This window comes from Hippopotamus amphibius, chromosome 6 (assembly GCF_030028045.1).
Source record: "Hippopotamus amphibius kiboko isolate mHipAmp2 chromosome 6, mHipAmp2.hap2, whole genome shotgun sequence".
NCBI lineage: Eukaryota > Metazoa > Chordata > Mammalia > Artiodactyla > Hippopotamidae > Hippopotamus > Hippopotamus amphibius.
In genome coordinates this window covers 121,387,081-121,405,526 of record NC_080191.1, presented here as the reverse complement: position 1 = coordinate 121,405,526, position 18,446 = coordinate 121,387,081, and the positions used below count along the sequence as shown (strand labels likewise).

At 43.0% G+C, this 18,446-nt stretch overlaps 1 protein-coding gene across 5 annotated transcripts in view; it reads right to left on the bottom strand.

The window, feature by feature from the left end:
• Positions 1 to 662: 662 nt before the first annotated feature.
• ZBTB38 (zinc finger and BTB domain containing 38) overlaps positions 663 to 18,446 on the bottom strand; it is a 42,131-nt gene continuing 24,347 nt past the window's right edge. For 3 of the 5 annotated variants that reach the window (XM_057739068.1, XM_057739069.1, XM_057739070.1), the window contains one exon: positions 663 to 7,231. In XM_057739068.1, coding sequence (XP_057595051.1) covers positions 3,641 to 7,231 — 3,591 coding nt within the window. In that variant the 3' untranslated portion in view covers positions 663 to 3,640. Of the gene's footprint in view, positions 7,232 to 8,786; positions 10,326 to 15,318; positions 15,733 to 18,446 lie in introns of those variants that run through there. The other 2 variants (XM_057739071.1, XM_057739066.1) reach the window with 2 other exon arrangements.

Below are 18,446 nucleotides of genomic sequence, written 5' to 3'. Positions count from 1 at the left end.
GTTGTGACTCACTGCCTGTATTTGCAGAAAATTAGCTAAGGTTGGAAGTATGGTCTGTGATGACCGGACAGATTTTTTTTAATGTGAAAAATGACTAGTTTATAATAGCATTAAATTATAATTTCACTCTATGTTCTAAAAAAAGTATACAAACACGTAGAAACTGAGTTCATAGGGCAACATTCTCAAATATAAGAGAAACCAAATGCCCAAAGCCTTGACGCCTCAGGAAGTAAGTCAGAGTTGAGTCCAGGGAGGCTGAGCCTCCTTACAGCTGTCATTGTGACAACCACCAAGGGAAGCGGCACGGCTTGCTTACGTCTCTTGTCCTCACTCTCTGCTCAGTTTACATTAAAGCATTTCCCTCTAAGATGCTGAGAAGGAACAAAAACATGGGCTTTGGAGTCAGGCAGCCCTGGGTTGGAATCCTGCCTCTGTCTGGCTGTGGGATCTTCTCAAGGTCACTATAAACTGTCGACCCTCCTAGGGTTGTCGGGAAAGGACTGAATGAAGTAGCCCATGGAAAGAACGTTGCCAAGTACCTGGTAGTTAACAAGTGTAATTTGTTTTCTGTGGATGACCAGAGCAGGATACTTTCAACACTCTGATTTATCACAAGATCAGGCCTATCCAAAGCACTAAATGATAACAAGTTTTCAGTCTCTTTTATTCTCTTTTGTTTTTTAATGTCATTCCACTTGAGTCCTAAGCATGTAAGCAGGTACCATGGGATGTAAACAAGGGAACAGAAATATATTGAATGAATCATATGTGAAATGATGCTGTGACTCACACCGGTGAGACAGCTGCTCCGCTGCACAAAAGAATCAACACTAAAATGTTTAAAAAGAGACAACATAGGAATAAGCTATTTTAATCAAGCAAAAACAAATTTATATCCATTCGTTCTAAAAATAAAATTAGACTTTTCCAACCCTTAACATCTGCATTTAATAATATCTTCTAACCAAAATACAGATGCTAGAACAGCAAATTACAATATATCTTGTACAGCATACAGTATGTTCACTGTTCACACTTACTTTAATTCTAGTTGGTCGTTATGTACTCAATGCATAAACATCACTTAGAATAAAATTTTCACAATTAACAAAAAATGTGACAAGGCTGTCTTAAAACGGCTCTGCTATAAATTGTATAGAATATACAGAATTACAAAGTCAAGTATTTTTTTATCAAAATATACACCCCTCCCTGAAACTAACACAAGCTATCAACATTTTAAACGAATAATACAATTATAGAAAATATCTGCAAAATTATTTTTTTCATGTATAAATATTCTGCCATATTTACTTTGGTCTAGAATTATCAGCATACAAGTCCACTTAAAAAATCTCCACATGGAAGGGCTGGGAGACATCACTACATGTAATAATTTTATATCTGGAGTTACCTCCAACCAAAATGACTGAAATACACAGTAATTCTTCTTGATTCATAAGCCTAATTGAGATAAAGCAAATTAGTAGATCACAGGATCGCTTATTCAATTTTCTAATTATCAATTCAAAAATGATTTCCATAAGCCCTCTGCAACTATCTTTTTTAACAAAACCCAAATGAATAGTGCAGGTATACATATATACAACGTATAAAATAAAGTTGAACTCGTTTGCATTTTTCCATTTTCCTCTATTACATAATACTGTTTGTAAGTGAAAGTAGATGAACAAAAGATAAATGCAAATACAATATTGGGGTTATTTAACAGCAAAATACTACAGTATAAAAAGGTCAGCTTTGATCGTGTCCTTTTCTGGGTGTTTAAGTGCTTTCTTGCCCACCCCAATTCATATTAAGTCTTCTTCATGGAGACATCGCAACACTTGAAGAGAGAATCTGGAGTCCTTTGAGCTACTTCTTCACAATGATAACCTTGCAACCGTGCGTAACCCTGGGTTTCCAGCTATCAAATCCCATGAACATGAATGGGTGCAGGTCATCCTTGAACCGGGTTCCGGATTCTGCTCATATTGGTGATCAAAGGGTAAAATTGTTTTCTCTCTCCTTCCTATTCTGGCAGTTTAAAAAGTACGAATCAGGACTTCCAGCTTCCCAGGAACCTAGTCCACATGACAGAATATCCTATAGGGCAGTTAGGTTTGAGGGCAGTGTTGATGGTGCGGGTTAGCATAAAAGAACGTGAAAAAAGGGAAGTGGGTTTTTAGCAAGGGGGCTAGATGTCTGCAAACATGAAGACAAGGTATCTGGTGGGTGGATATATTTCTAAGTCACGTAAGTGATGGAACCTTGTCACTCCACATTCTATCTCCCCACCCCCTAAGGACAAAGCTCTGTTCGAGGCAAGGAAGGTCATCACTTCCTCTGCCTGCTCAAGTCATTAACGGGTGGGGTGGGGGTGTGTACTTCTCTTGTCCATTTCTTTTTTTTAATAGTATATGCTTGTGGGCTGCATAATCTCCAAGAAGGCTAACAATTGTAGGGATTAGGCTGTCACTTTCAAGTGCCTGGGAATTCACCACCTTACACATGCCTTGCATTAAATTTCCTGGATACTCCTTCAGTGGCATAGAAGGTGTCAGGTTTCACTTGAACCCTCGAGACAGATTAAATCTATCTGGAAAGACCTCCACGTCCATGGCCTTGTGATGGATGGAAGACTGTAGGGAGTTTCAGAAGAATCTGACCTTTTTTCATTTTCTGAAGTGAGGCCGCTAAAAAATAATATACAGCACAGCACAGGTAGCCACAGGTAACTTCTGGGAAGGCTCTCCCCCATGGATAAGGCATGACCTATGTTTTCTGTGATCTGAGTAGACCAGTCCTAGTAACAACTCAGCCATAACTTTAAGGGAATAGCATTCCGTCTAAAAGCACACACATGCTCTTAAGTCATATTCAAAATGCTTTCTACTGATTTTTACATCAGTCCTCATTATCTGCAGATCTATTGCTCATCATTATAATTCACTACAGGGGACATGGACAGGTAAAAGTTATAGTGATTTATATATGTATTTTACAAGGTTTGTGTTGCAAACAAGTACTTCTAGATAATGTATGAATGTCCTACTCCGGTTACTCATTTCACACATATTTTCAGCTATATTATTAAGTATTTCATGTGTATCCATTAATTTAAACAATCTTTAATAGTGCAAACGCTGGATGGGAATAACGACTCTCATAGCTCATTTACCTTTTAACATATTTATGAAGATGACATTTTCATGATATCTGACCCTTATTTTCTCCAGTGACTAAAGACAGTTCAGCAGCCAGTTCCTGTTAGCACTTACCAGAAAGTTTTAAATTACGCTAGAATTAAACTTTTTTTTCCCCACCCACTGGCAGAAATATCACAGCTGAGAACTTCATAAACTTTCACAAGATACTTGGGACATGGGAAGGTTCGGCTGTTTTGCTTCTGTGTACGCTGCACGAAGTTAATGCTAAAACCCAAAGTAGATGTTAGGATCCTTTGTCTGGAATTTTCACAAATGAGATTTTCTTTGCTACATTTCACTCCTTCATGACTGTTATGTGAACAAAACTAAACAGAGACAAAAGAAAACAGCTAACCAAAAACAAACAAACAAACAAAAACCCAAACCCGCCAACTTATATTTTCGAAGATTGTTCTCAGTATCACCATTCAAAGGACATTCTCAACAACGGTTTGTACACTATCCTTTTGGTCACTGTCTTCTGAATCAATGAAATGTGGGTTCTCCAGCGGACTGGACTTTTCGTGGCCTGCGTCACCTTCTGTTTTCTCCCTCTGACTTGGGCTCTTGAATAAGTGTTTCTTCTGGTGCATTCCCAGGGCAGCAGCTGTTTTGCAAATTTTGGGGCACTGGAAGCAGGCGTAGCCCTTCCCGTTATGCTCCCGGATATGCCTCTGCTCGTGATTCCTTTTTGTGGAGAGATACAAAAAACTCTGAAAGCAGAACTGACAGTGGTATCGCTTTTCGCCAGTGTGGATTCTTTCGTGGATTTTCAGGGTCTCGTTCAACGTGAAGGCCTTGTTGCAATACTGGCAGATGAACTCCTTCACGCCCAGGTGGATGCGCTCGTGTTTCTGTAGGTTGCCTTGCACCGAGAAGCACCGTCCGCAGGTCTTGCACTGGTACGGCTTCTCTCCCGTGTGACACCTCATGTGCATCTTCAGGGTGGAGGGGCTCTGGAACTGCTTGGCACAGAGCTCGCACGCATAAGGCCTGGCCGTGAGATGCCGGTGGGGCCTCCCTTGATTCCCAGCCCCTGAGGCTTTGTCTCCGTCACAGAGTTCACACTGCAACTTGGGCATCTCTTTATTTTCTTCTTCCTCGAAGGCCTTCTCCTGGGGAGGCTTCCCCACGGCGCAGTCCAGTTCGGCCGGGTACTTACACTTCCTGCTTGGGCTCCTGTTTTCGTGCTCCTTCCTCCAGTTGGCTTTCTTCATTTTCCTCAACTGCCTGGATTTCTTTTTGGGTTTGTAGTTGTAGTAAGGGCGCCACGGTTTGTCCGTGGAATCCTGGTCACTGGCATCGTCAAACATCTCACCCATCTCCACGCACTCGGACTGGCAGAGCCCGAGCGGGCTGTCTCCGTTGGGTTCCTGGTCACTCTCTTGCGGCAGGGTCTCCTCCTGCATTTGGTACTTGGGTCTCCTCCCTCTTTTATAGAACAGTTTAGATCCTAGGATGTGCCTCTTCACAATGGCCTCATTCCCGATTTTCACTGTTATCTGGCAAAGGGGTGCGACGGTGCTGTTTGTGGAGGTTCCCGGGAGAGCGGGCTTTGCGATGTACGTTTCGGTCTTACCAGTTTCTTTCACGGTATTTGTGGTCTTGCTCAACCCTCCGGGATCAGCAACGTATGTGGACTCCTCTGGTACTTCTCCCCTGTTACACGGGACGGTTCTCTTTTTCTCCTTCACGCTCTTGGGTCTGCTGACGACCCTGCCCACTTTGCCTGGCTCGGGTTTGCTGTCCTCTCTTGGGGTCTGACTGACAGCCGGGTCTGAAGGGGCTCTGGGGTTGTGGCCAGTCGTGGCAGCAACGGCGTTGCTGTGCATTATCACTGATGAAAACTGGCTGCTGTGGACGATGACCGAGGGGGCTGAGCCACTGTAGCTGATCACAGAGGTGGAGTTCTCACTGCCGTTACTCACCGACAAGACGGGAGCGTCCCCTGCCCGGAGGTCTGAACTGACGGCGTTTTCAGTGGAAGAAACTGACACCTCCGTTGAATAAAAGTTATTGTCCAGATCAACTTTCAACTCTCCCCTTTCTCCCCATTTGGTACCCTCTGCGTTTTGTGCACTGGTGGAAGTGGGTACATCCTGACGTACTGGTGTTTCCAATGGGATGGCTGGACTGTTGGTCAAGGTGTTTACACTGTCTTGGAAATTCAGGGTAGGTAATTCAGAGCCGTGTGGATTCTGAATAACATAGGGACCAGGTGCAGACTCGTTCATCTGACTGTTTTCTCGAGTATTTTCATAGGAAGAATGTCGGTAGCTCTTATAAGGAGCCCTCTTGCATTTCATGGGCAGGAGCCTATAAAGTTTATATGGATAGACACTAGGCTTCAAGCCTCCGTTTGCTGTTTTTTTACTGATGGAAAGCCTATGATCTATGGCATGGAAAGACTTCTGGTGGTTTTTGAGTATATAGTAGGTCATGAACGTTTCCAGGCAGAAAATGCACTGATACCGCCTTTCTCCTGTGTGCCAAATCTCATGTCTTGTCCTGTACTCAGCTAATGCAAACACTTTGTTGCAGTAATGGCAAGGGTACGTTCTTCTCCATGAGTGAACATTTGCATGTCTTCGGAGGCTGGATAAAGTCACATAACTACGTTTGCATACTACGCAGCTGTAGAGCATTTGCCCGTTCACAAATTTAACCATGTGTTCTGTTTCTGGCAAGGTACTTCCGGGACTGGAAAATTCACCAATCCTATTCTCAGAGAGTAAAGGTTCTGGACCTGTGAATGAAGCTCCATTCTGCCCAATGGTGGGATAGTTTTCTAAGAAGCGTTGATTGCCTCCAGGAACGGGCACGTGGCCTGACCTCATACAGATCTGCTCGTGCCGCTCCAGTCTGTTGAGGGTGCTGAACTGTTTGTTGCAGTGCTTGCACACCAAGGGCTCCTGGGTTGGCTTGTGAAGCTGCATGTGGGCGCTGAGCAAAGTGCTACTGTCGAAAGATTTGGAACAACAGCTACAGTTGTAAATGAGAGGTGGAACCTCTGTGGCTGGCGGCGCGGGGACATCAGAGGATTTATTTTCATCTGCCCTGGGAAAATGAACCTCTCCTTCATTGTTGTTGGGAGATTTTGAAAGGGAAAGAACTGCAGCTGGCTGTGGACTTCCTTCTTGACTCACCTCCAAGTTGGTTGCTGGAGGGGGTGGTATGTTTTCTGGAGTTGAATCGGAATCCTGGGGTACGGAGAGTGTCTTTGGCTTTCGGCATGTTTTCGGTTTTGCTGCGACAGCTTCGCAGTTTTCTTTACCTGTTTTCCCAGGTGAACTGTTGTCCTGTTCCCGTACAGGCTGACTTCTGTAAGCCTCAGCCACGGAAGACACGGCATAGGAGTGCTCGGCGAGGGTGCGCACGGGCTCCACCTCGTGGCAGATGTCAGGCCTCTCCAGGCAAAGGCTGGTGGTTCTCATGGAGTCAGAGACCTTTTTGAAACTTGCCCTCAAGTCCAGCGGAGAAAACATGTTATTACTATTTTCTGTTTCAATGATGGAAAATGCATTTGTGATCCTTGGCCCATTAGTGATGGCTGGTTCTTCATGCCTTTTTTCATTTTTTTCTTCTTTAACCACTCCCTTTTCGGTGATGCAGAATACATAGGGACCTGGGGAATTTGAGAAGTTGCGATCAGTAAGATCTTCCAAGAAGGATATTCCCAGCTTTTTTCCTGCAGCTGCAAGATCAGTGACTGTTTCCTGTCTCTTGACGACGACTGTGGAGCTGTAGATATAATTAAGGATTTCTGTAAACACTTCAGCTTTGAGATCATCCAGCTCCAGGACGTGGCTTGAAATACAGATGGTATGGCTCCAAAAGATATTTTTGAAATAAAGGCTTGAAGCAGCCAAGACATTGCTGTGGGCTTTAAATTTAGTGTCTTCCACAATGATAGTGACATCACATAAGATGCCCCGGATGCGCTGCTCATTTAGGATGGAGAGCACTGTGTCACTGTGAAAGTCGTCCTTGAGGTCCCTGGAAAGGGACATGACTGTCATCTGAAACAAGAGGAGAGAAATGGTCAGAGACCCTTCCACAAAGAGCTCCTTTACTTTTAGGCTGTTTTCAAAATTTCTTTGAAAAACTTTTTTTTTTTTTTTTTAATCTCATTCTGTTGTTGCTCCCAAGGCTTGAAGTCAACCTTGGAAGCTTAATCTTTATCTTGCCCCAGCCTGTTTCTCATACCATCGCTAATAGTTGTTATAGTTGGAAATCCTCCCAGAACCTTTTCTCCTTTCTCCAAAGTTGTAGCTACATATACATGTCCAAATTTGGGGGGAGAAGGCTCTCTTGCCAAATGTTAAGGGTCTCATCGTCACTCAGGGCTGCTGCGCTGAACTCTTTAGAGTTGGGCAATGCCACAGTCCTACTGCAAGCCTCCTATCTATTTCCGAAGGTCGCCCTGATGATCTGATCCAAACGTAATTCATAAAGCAGGAAAATTATTTAAAAGTTTTCCCTAAGTAAGCAGTTCCTGTAACTAAAGGTATTGGCTGCTCAGGGAAGGAGCAAGCACTGGAGGAGCCATTCCTAGTTTGTGGCTCTGAAGGGGTTCTCAATGGCAAGTCTTGGTCTGCATGACCAGGTTTGACCACCAGGGGCACCCTGCCCTCTGCGCTACTGGCCTTTGTGGGGACCCATCCCATTCCTTCTGATTTCCCTTTTATCACAGCCAAAGTAGACTGGTAGCAGGTTTTCAAAAATAACTCTGTGAGGTACTAAAAGCAATCAAAAAGGAAATAAAACACAACACCAGGAAAGTATGTTTCTGAGTTTACAATACAGTGTCTAGTCTCTGGTTCCTAAATTAGCACAATTTAAAGGCACGGGGGCTCTTGCTCTGGTCTGAGGATCCTACCTCCGTGGTTCCCAGAGCCCAGGTCTTGTTATTTTCTATGTTTTATAATGAGCCTGGGAGGGCCAGAGCCCACCCACTAACATTCTAGGGAGGGACAGTCCAAAGCAGTGGCTTTCAAAGTTACCCACAGTAAGAGATACATGGTACCTCATGACAGACGTGAAGCTAAAACTTACCCTTACTATGTGTGATGCAGTCTGTTCTGTCCTATTATCTTTCACTTAAAAAATACTAACAGTAACTCACCAAACTAATTTCATTATACACTAATCGAACACTCCTATACTTAACACCCCTACCACCCCTCAAAAAACAAAACAAAACACATCCTCTGGTCTAAAGGACATACTACCCAGATAGTCAACAAGTCTCTCTATCTCTGCTCAAGTGAGATCCAGAAAGCCATACAGCTTGCTGCTATTTCTTTAACTCCCAGTGGCAATGTCTTCCTAGCACTGGAGTATAACGTTTAGTTCATAGCATTTATTCAGCTGGAAAAGACCAGATGGTCACATAAAGGATCTCTTTTTTACCTTTTTGTAAAGAGATTATAAGCTGTGCCCATTATGTTATTTAGTGTCCTTTTTATTCAAGAGTCCATTTGATAACTTCTTTTATCTCATTCAGCCATTGGAAAAAACACATTTCTACTAACAAATTCTTCATTATTCAGATAATGAGAACAATGTACTCACCATGTTTCTCTTTCAATTCTCGAGACAAGGAAGCTTAGAACTAACGTTTACCATCGATTGTTGCAGCCACTGTGAGCCTGGGTTTCTGGTGTGGCTATTGTCTCATTTTCTTTATTTAGCGATAGCTCTTCTACTCTTGTTTTCTCCGCCTTTAGTTGTAACCTTCCATGAATCTTTTCTAGGGATGTTGGGGATTAAATCTTTAAATAAAATTAAAGGAAAAGGAATCTTTATGGCTTCCTCTGTGCCCCTGAAAGGATGGCAGGAGTCTCTCCTTCACTGGCTTACAGATCAATAACACACTTGGCTGGTGCTTCTTTGGCCTTCCTTGAGGTCTCTCTGTTCTGGGCCCCTGTAGGATCTACTTTCTCTCCTGACTCCTATCTTCCTCTCTTGTTTGGAAGGGTCAGACCAGATCATAACAGGCTCTAGAGGACTCCCCATAGCAAGTTTCATATTGCAAGTACCGGTTATCATTGAAAGTTATCATCAGACTTGAGTTTTAAAAAAAAATCACTCAGGATCACTTAGGCTGCAGCATGTGGAAAGGATTAGAGGGAGGCCAGCTGGTTGCAAACCAGCTAGTTAGGCCATCCTAGTGGTTTAGGTAAGAATTAACCCATCCACCCCAGACAGAGTGAGAGCCAGGGAAGAAGTAGGTGGCCCCACCCCCACCTAAGAAAGTGAGATGGGAGGAGTTAGTACCTGAACTCAAAATTTACTTTAATTCCCTTGACCAATATTTACTGAACAACTGCTAAGTACAAGGCATCAGCCAAGTGCTATAAAGGAAGACGAGTTCATTTCTCCTTCGAACAGATGTTTACTGAATACCTACTTTTCGCTTTGGGACAGTAGTTCCCAAACCTGGCTGTGCATTGGAATCACCTGGGAAGCTTTAAAATAGTACAGATATACAAATTCCCCCACTCCACCCCTGCAGAGATTCCGGTTTGGAACAGCCGGGGTGAGACCCTGGAATCCATATGTATTTTTACACCTTATTCAGTGAGTAAGCAATACATTCATATGATACATTCGAAAGGCACAAGGACACACGGACAAGTCTCCTTCCCACTTTGTCTCAGAGGCTTTTCAGGTGGTTTTTATCAACCAGCCAGAACCAAGCCTGGGGACTGACACCAAAACCCAGCGCCATCAGGGAAACAAAAATTCTGCCCCCAAAGGTTTGTGGTATAGCAGGGGAAATAAGACGTGTTCACGAAAAGCTGTAAAACAAAGATTCCCAGTGAAGGGGCAGGATCAGGAGCACTGGGGGAAAGTTTTAGGAGTTTAGGGGGAGAGTGGCTTGCGAATGGGTATAAGCCCAGCAAAACCTTGCGGCGAGAAGTGACACTGGCTTTAGCTCTGCAGATGTGGACGAAGCTGAAGAAAGGAAATTTCAGTCAGAAAGAGGCACAGTCTTATGCCCTCAAGAAGCTTCTAATCTAGGAGTCAGTATCACAGTTTATTTTTTTAAATTTGTTGTTGTTGTTGTAGTTGTTTGTTGTTTTTTGCCATGCCACGTGGCTTGTGGGATCTTAGTCCCCCAACCAGGGATCGAGGCCAGGTCCTCAGCGGTGTCAGTGTGGAGTCCAAACCAGTGACAACCAGGGAATTCCCAGTGTAACAGTTTAGAACAAAGAATCCAAATCCGCAAATGCAAAGTGAAAAAGCTGTGAAAGTTGTTGCAGTTGCAATTTCAAGCCATATTCTGCCTGTCCCAAGTACAACAAAGAAATGAGTTCAAAGTCTGCAGGCCAGAGGGGACCCGTCGTAGGCCACAAGCATAAGCTGATCCCACAGGTTGTGTTTGACCCACATGGTTTTTGGAACCATGTTTTTGCAAAACTGAGCTGATGCTGAAATACAGTAAGATTTAACATAAAAATCAATATATCTTTTCTTGAAAAATAGGAAGGTTGGATGACAACGGGGTTGTTGCCTGCCTGGCAACTGAGTAGCTGTGTCCCTGCAACACTGTCACCTGCACGCATGTGCTACCTGTCCAAGTACTTAGCGCCAAGCGGCTTCTCTCAATAAAAAGCCCAGCCTGGCCCCTTTGGCCAGTTCGGTTTGTGCAACTGATAAGAACATTAAACAAAATCACTTTGCACCCACAGTTCCGAACAGACATACTTACTTTAAGGATATCCCTAAAATTGGAATTAAGACATAAATTGAGCTCACGGGGGAAGGCAGACATTCTCACCAAAAATAGTATTCTTTGACTTAAAAAAATTAAAGTGATCTCCTCTGCTATATATCTTCACTGAGAGTAAATGAAAACAGAAGTCTTAGGAGTTCCTGCCAACGGAAAGCCCGCAACAGACTTCAGAAAAAGAAAGAAGTTGGAAAGTAGATGAGATTTAATTTATACATACTTTTCTGAAACGTGTTCTAAAAAGAAAGTTTTGTGCAACATATTCATTACTTTCAGTAGTGTTGCTGAGATGGAATAAATAAGCAAGAAAAATACTAACAAAAATGCTATAGACAAACTTTTGGTGACCCAATATTTTAAAAAAATAAATTAATCTGTAATTAGATAACTGTGGTCATCTAACTCATGTTACTATTTTCCTGAGTTTGTATTTTAGCTGTAATAGCTTTTAACATACACTTTCTAAACACATAAATACACATACATATATATCCATGTGCATGTACCAATAAATCTATGACTATATATGAAAAACATATGCTAAATGTAAATATATTTTATAAGCACATAAACTAGGGTGAACATATAATTCAGTATCTAAAAAACAGGACACTTGAGAGAGACAGGGGGTGCAACTAAAAACTATGCCAGGGAAACAGGTATACATTGGGACTGTACCCTGGGAAATGATGAATGGTCATCCAGTATTTATATATATAAATATATAAGCAAAATATATACCACTATATAAATTAAATATAAAATTCTACACTAAAGTTATAATTACATATGTGTACATTTACATAAAGTATATAAGTATGTCAGTGCTTTTAAGAATTTTATAAACATATGATAAACATACTTTATATCTCACATAAATGCCATTGGGAAATTCTACCTAATTAGCATATTTAGAATCTGCTGCTGCTTTTGTCTCCTGCCACATTCCAGCCTCATATAATAAATGCACATTCATATCACACAAAGATGGGCACTTAAGATGCTTTTGATGATTAAAATGACTTCTCTTTACCTACTTTTAGAATTAACTAGTTTTAAAAAAGTATAATAAATCTACGCAGGGGATAAAATATTCAAACAGTACAGAAGTGGATTAAGGTACAAAGCAGAAGGCCCCTTCCCGATGCCAGCCTCCTCAGCCCCCTATCAATACACACACAGCACACACAGCACACGGGTCCCTTTCTCATAACTCGGGAAGATTTCTACATTCTGTTTGTATGAAGCTTTAGAAGAAAAACTGTATTTCCTCTTGAGGCTCTTCTACCCTCGCCCCTAGCTCCTCTGCCTGGCGATTCCTATAATTCACTCATCTCAGGTGACACCTCCTCCAGTCAGCCTCCCTCCTCACGAATTTCTAGTCTGGAGTTCCTGCCTTTATAGTCGCATGTAATGTTACGCATTTGTCCACATTTGTATCTCTCCCTGTTTGCTCGAGTGCAGGGACAGCGTAGCTCATCGCGGTACCCTCTGCGCCTGTTGGGTATGATGCATTGTTGATGTTGACAGTGAGCAGAGAAGCAATGGCTCCTCAGGCCCCCTAGCAGCAAATGGCTTAAATAATATATTGTGCTTAGAAAGCTTCCCCATTTAAAGCTTTAAAAATTAGACCTAGGTGAACCCGAATTCTACTCCAGAGAAAGCAAAATTACTAGGAAAATAAAAATAAATTCCTGCTCCTTTCTTTGCCCCTACTTTCTTTCCAATCTGGCAGTTCTCAAAGTATATTTCATGGACCTCTGGGTCTCCCAAGACACTTTCAGCAAGTTCTTGAGGTCAAAACTGTTTTCATGACAACACTAAGATGTCATTTGTCTTTTTTACCATGCTGATGTGCACTGATGGTGCACAAACAAAGATGGGGAAACCTTCTGGCACCTTAGCAGACATCAAGCCAGTAACACTTGGATTAAGGAGTAAAAATTCTTCTTCTTCTTAGATCTTGACCCTTGAATACACCTCTTTTTACTACTGTGTGATAAAATGGGAGGTACACACCAAACACTTCTGGTGCATACTGAAAAATGATGACTGCCTTGAAAAAAAGCACTTGGGTGTTTCTTTGAGTTCTGAGTTGAACCAGCCAATTTTTTTTTTCATGGAACACCATTTTTACTTGAAAAAAATGACTAAGACAAACCATGGCTATTCAAATATGGGTATTTGGGCAAACATTTTCTTGAAAATGAACTGAGTCTGTCATTTCTAGGAAGTAGCCATTTTGTCGCCAGTAATAAAATCAGACTTTGGAGCAAAAAACAGAATTTTGGAAAACTTGTATCTACCACAGTTAGGTCAACGCTCCCCAATACATAACGATTTTTCTGATTACGTTGGTGGTGATGTTAATGAAAGTGATTTTTGGATATTGCGCAATGAATTTGGAAGATATGCATGGCTCAGTGAACCAATATTTTCCAAATGACCAATGCATATCACCAAAAAAATCATGCATGGGCTAAAAGGTGTAAGAGAGAGCAGTGGATTTAAATGTAACAAAGTACAGAAAGTTCACTGATAAGGATTCCATGCTGCAATTAACCTTTAAGAAACTGCCACTGGTAAGTTCTGGTGTGGTATCAAAGAATAGCCACAATTAACTGAAAAGGTTATTAAAAAGCTTTTCCCTTTTCCAACTATCTAGTCATGTGAGGCTGGATTTTCTTCATATAATTCAATTAAAACAACACATTGCAGCTGAATCCAGAAACAGATTTGAAAATCCAGCTGTCTTTCTATTAAGTCAGATATTAAAGACACAGTGCATCCTTGAACAAACAGGTTTGAACTGCTTGGATCCACTTATACACAGATTTTTTTCACTAAATATGTACAATGGTACTACATGATCCACGGTTGGCTGAAGCCACAGCTGCAGAACTGTGGATAATGGAGGAGGGGAGGCTGTGCAGATTTTCGACCCCATGGAGGGTCTGTGCCCCTGACCCCTGTGTTGTTCAAGGGTCAACTGTATTTGCAAAAGCATAAAACAATACCACTCTTCACACTATTTTTGTTTTAGAAAATAGTTATTTTTAAAATAAAATATGTCATTTTATCATGTAACTGGGTTTATCATAGTTAATTTTCATAAGTGCATAGTTTTTAAAGTCTCATTTTAAATTTTGAATATGATAAATATTGATAGATTATAACTCAGATAAACAAAAGCTTTTCAGGTCCTTGAAGATTTACAAGAGTGTAAGGGGGTCCTGGGAATAAAAAGTTTGAGAACTGCTGTTCTAACCTATAAGAAAATGTTAAAAACCATTTTTAAAGAAACTATTTAGAAATTTACTTAATAAAATGAATCATATATAAGCCTGAAGGAACTAAAGACAAAATGAATCAAAGTGTGCTACGACACAAAGCAGAAATACCCAGGAGACAGAAGGAGAAACCAAGGGATAGAGAAGTTGAGACACACCCTCAGTCACAGAGATACACACATTCTATAACTGCCTTTAATTTTCCAAGCTTGAAGTGATTGCTAGCAATTGTTTGAGTTTGAGCATGGCTAAAAAACCAGGTGGACCAACAGTCCTTTCACACTACACTCAGGTGAAAATTGTTCCTTGATTTGCAGGGCTGCTGCCACATTCTGTGTGCACAATCTATCATCGCTTGAATCCTTGCCTCCCAAGTCTCAAAGGTTAGCTTGGTCCCAGCACTCTGTTTGCCCTTACGATTCTATCCATTCTACTAAATTAGCCCCCTTCCCATTATATCCTGGATACTCGCTCTGGGTTTGAACTTGAAAACAAGGGAAACAATTCTTGGCAATAATCCGACCAATTAATCCCCAGTATTTCCAGCTTAATTAAATCTTCCCTCCCCCAATTAGACAAGATAATTTTACTGAAATATAGAGACGTCAAAAAATTTAAAATGGTAGGTTCCATAAATATTTTAACTCTCACAATGTAAACCAAAAAAAAAATAATAATCTTGAAAAACCTCAAGTTGTTTAACCAGTGTAACTATTATGTAGAACTTTATAGGGCTTGTTAATAAAATCTGATGTACATTCATCAGCAAATCTTTAAGACGTGACAGATGGAAAGTGAAGTAGCCCTGTACAGTCTGCATTCTTAGTGAGAACTCGAAGTCACTTACTCAAGGCCTCTCTCTAGGCCAGACTGAATTCCATTTTTCTATATCTTCAGGTCAGAGGAAAAGGCCAAGAGCCCTCTTACAGCACTTTGGCCACTCATTTCCTAATGTACATAATAACGAAGCTGAATCAACAGAGCAACTTTCTCCTCTCTCTACTGCAAGTCTTCTATAAAAAGACACTTAGAAATAAAACCCAACTAAAAAAAGAACACACTGTATTAGGATACTGACCTGGAATCCTGCAAAAGTCAGACCCACAGTCCATTTTGGGCCAGTGCGGGGCCCATATCAAAGTGGAATCTACTGCGTGGATCTGCTCTTGTCTGCGGAAAGTGTTCTGACAAAGGACACTGCTTCAGTGATCCGGCTCCAGCATCCCACACACATCTTTGCCGTGCATTTTCTCATAGTCATGTTGGGTGACTACGTCAGACCTCCTCACGTGACCGGGTGTTAGAAACACATGCATCAGATCTCGAAAACAGATTACAAAACAGAAGCCCTTTATAGAGTTCAGCTACGTCTAAGAAAAGGAAAATCCTCTTGATTTGCCTTCTAAATGCAGCCCGAAAGGAGCGGAGAAGAGCTGCATTTATCAGACTTTCATGCCTTTACGCTATCAGATTCAAGAAGGTGTAGCATGACAAGGGAGGTTCGTTTTTCATCTGAAACTCGGGTGGTTGGAAGGGCTAACATCAGGGAGCTGCTAGAGTCCATCCAACAGAGAAGGGGGTTGGCTTGAACCACCTCTGTTGAACATATTATTTTTAAAAGGTAAACGTTTGGTCTCCAGACTTGTAGCTGCGTGCATATAGATTGTGAGAACGAGTACTATCAGATTCACAAATGATGCAATGTGCCCAGTTACATACTTCAGGTTGCTTGTTTGTAAAGATGAAAGGGGGAAGGTCCTTTGTTTCTTTTTTTTCCTTTTTGAAACACAGCAGTGTTTAGGGTAGTCCTTGGGTTCACTTCACGATCAAGCTTGCCCGGACACCTGCTTGCTTAAGAAAGCTGGCAAACGGGAAGCCCTGACGTGCTGTGTCCCTTCCTTGTCTCCACCAAATTCCACTGACATTTAGAGACACTAACGTGAGCAGGCATTTTAAATTTGAATGCTGTGGGGACTGAGTTACCAGAAAGACCAGGATAGGGGTCTTGTCTCCTGAACGTCTCATTTTAGGGGTGGACTTATCATCCAGAGTTGGTTTCAAAGGCCAAATACCACTTCCTTAAAGAGCCAGCTGATTGAACAGTCCCATTCTTCTCAGTTGACCGCTACCTCTCAGGGAGGGTGGAGGGAAGAACTATTGTACATTCTGGCTTCTGAACAAGAATGAACCTCCTGTGAGTTGCAAGACGGGTTATCCTGAAAAAGGACAGAGACCAGCTGCTGCTTTGGTGTTCAACTATCTAAATCCACCTGCCATCGCACCCTTGCTCTCCACACGCACCCCAGTTTTCGGGGACTCCTGCAAGACAATGAATCATAGTTTGCATGGACTTCTTCTGGATGAACCAGAAGCTGGGCAGAGAGGAGTGAACTCAGGCCGCGCACATGAGAAGCACCCAGCACAGTGCCTGGCACACAGCAGGGGTTCAATGAATGTGGCCAGGAACTGGCTTGAGAACTGACTGTCCTGCTTGCCTGTGACTACGGAAAGAACTACTTAGGTGCACGGTGCGCAGGGCGGCCTTTTAACAGCACGAAGGAGGTCAAGTCAGGCCCTGCTGAAAGCCCTTCAGTGGCTGTCCCCAGATGTTAGGGAAGAATCCAGACCCCTCGCTGTGGCCTGAGAGGCCCTGCACTGCCCACAGGTCCCGGCCACTCGCCCCAGGCTCACCGCTCCATCTGCCCTGCTCTCTGTGCGCACACTCAGGCCTCCCTTTGCCGATTCCACGGGCCGGGTCTCTCCCAGCCCTGGTTCTGGTTCTGCCCCCGGGCTGGCTCATTCATGCTTCAGGCCCAGCTCAAATGTCAACCCAGAGGGCCCACCCCATCTTTCTATTTGCTCCCTCCTTTACCTGCCCTCACGCTACCTGCTTTATTTCCTTCACGCTACATACCTCAACCTGCAATTATCACATGTACTTGCCTGCTTGTTCACTGTCCACTGAACCTGCCAGAAGGTAAACTCCAGAGGGAAAGGACCTCACCCGTCCTGTTCACTGCTGCGTCTCAGCACAGGCCACAGCCCGTGGCAGGTACTCAGGAAATATTTGAAAGCACAGAGACTCACCCTGATGAAAAAGCAACCTGCACACCTGGCCCCCCTTATCTGCTCTACTCTTTTCTCTTCCACAGCACTCAGAACATCCCCATACTCTACACGATTGGCTCATTATTTATTGCCCACCCGCCTGCTGGAATTTAAGCATCACAAGGGCAGCAATCTTTGATTTTCTGCACTGATGTATCTTAAGCACCTAGAACAGTGCCTGATACATCACAGGTCCTCAATAAATATTCATGTACTAAACGAATGACCTGTACTATAAATAGATACAGGTTTGTAAATCAGCATTACATACAGATAGGCACGGTAAGTATTGGGAATTACAATTTTCATCCGTGTGAATTTCCCCAATCAATTTGGAATGAAATTGCTTTCCTCTGATACATTTCAGGTTGAAAAGCATTTCACATATTAATCTACTTAATCCCCTTCATAATCGTGCAAGGCGGGCACATAAAATGGAGATACTACTACGAACTCACAGGGTTAAGTGAATTAACAGAGTCAGCGCTTACCATATGGAAGCTGTTATCCTCATGCCCATGGTATAGATGTGGAAACCGAACCCAGAGAAGTGCCTCGCTTATAGCAGAGCTGTAGTTTCTCATGGCGGCACTGCACCCAGCCCCCTGCACTCTGCTGTGTCACGTGCACACACACACAGCAGGAGGGAAGTCAGAGCAGCTGACTCGCCGTCTCCGGCACAAAATTGCTCTGCACCAAGTCCAAGTTGCAGGCTGGTTGTAGAGGATCACTGCTGCAGAAGCCCGCAGCAGGGGACAGACCCGGGTGAGATTCAAGAGCTGAGGCCATCGGGGACAGCCTGCCTGGGTCCCATGCTGAGAAGTCGCTGGGAAATGCTGCCTGACATAAAGCAGAATGTGCCAGCAGGGTCCCCAAAAAGGGCAGCTGGGAATCGGAGTTCAGGCAAGCAGACCCCTGAGAACAGGCGGCAGTTACCAGGGCACCCTGAACACTGCCCGATGATGGGCTGTGGGCCTGGGACCCATCACGGCTGGCCAGGTGTACAGTAACGGGACAAAAGGCATTTTCAAGGTGCCAGCCGAACATGTAGTCAGTTACCGCGTCTGCCCCACAGCCCAGAATTTGCTAAACACCCAA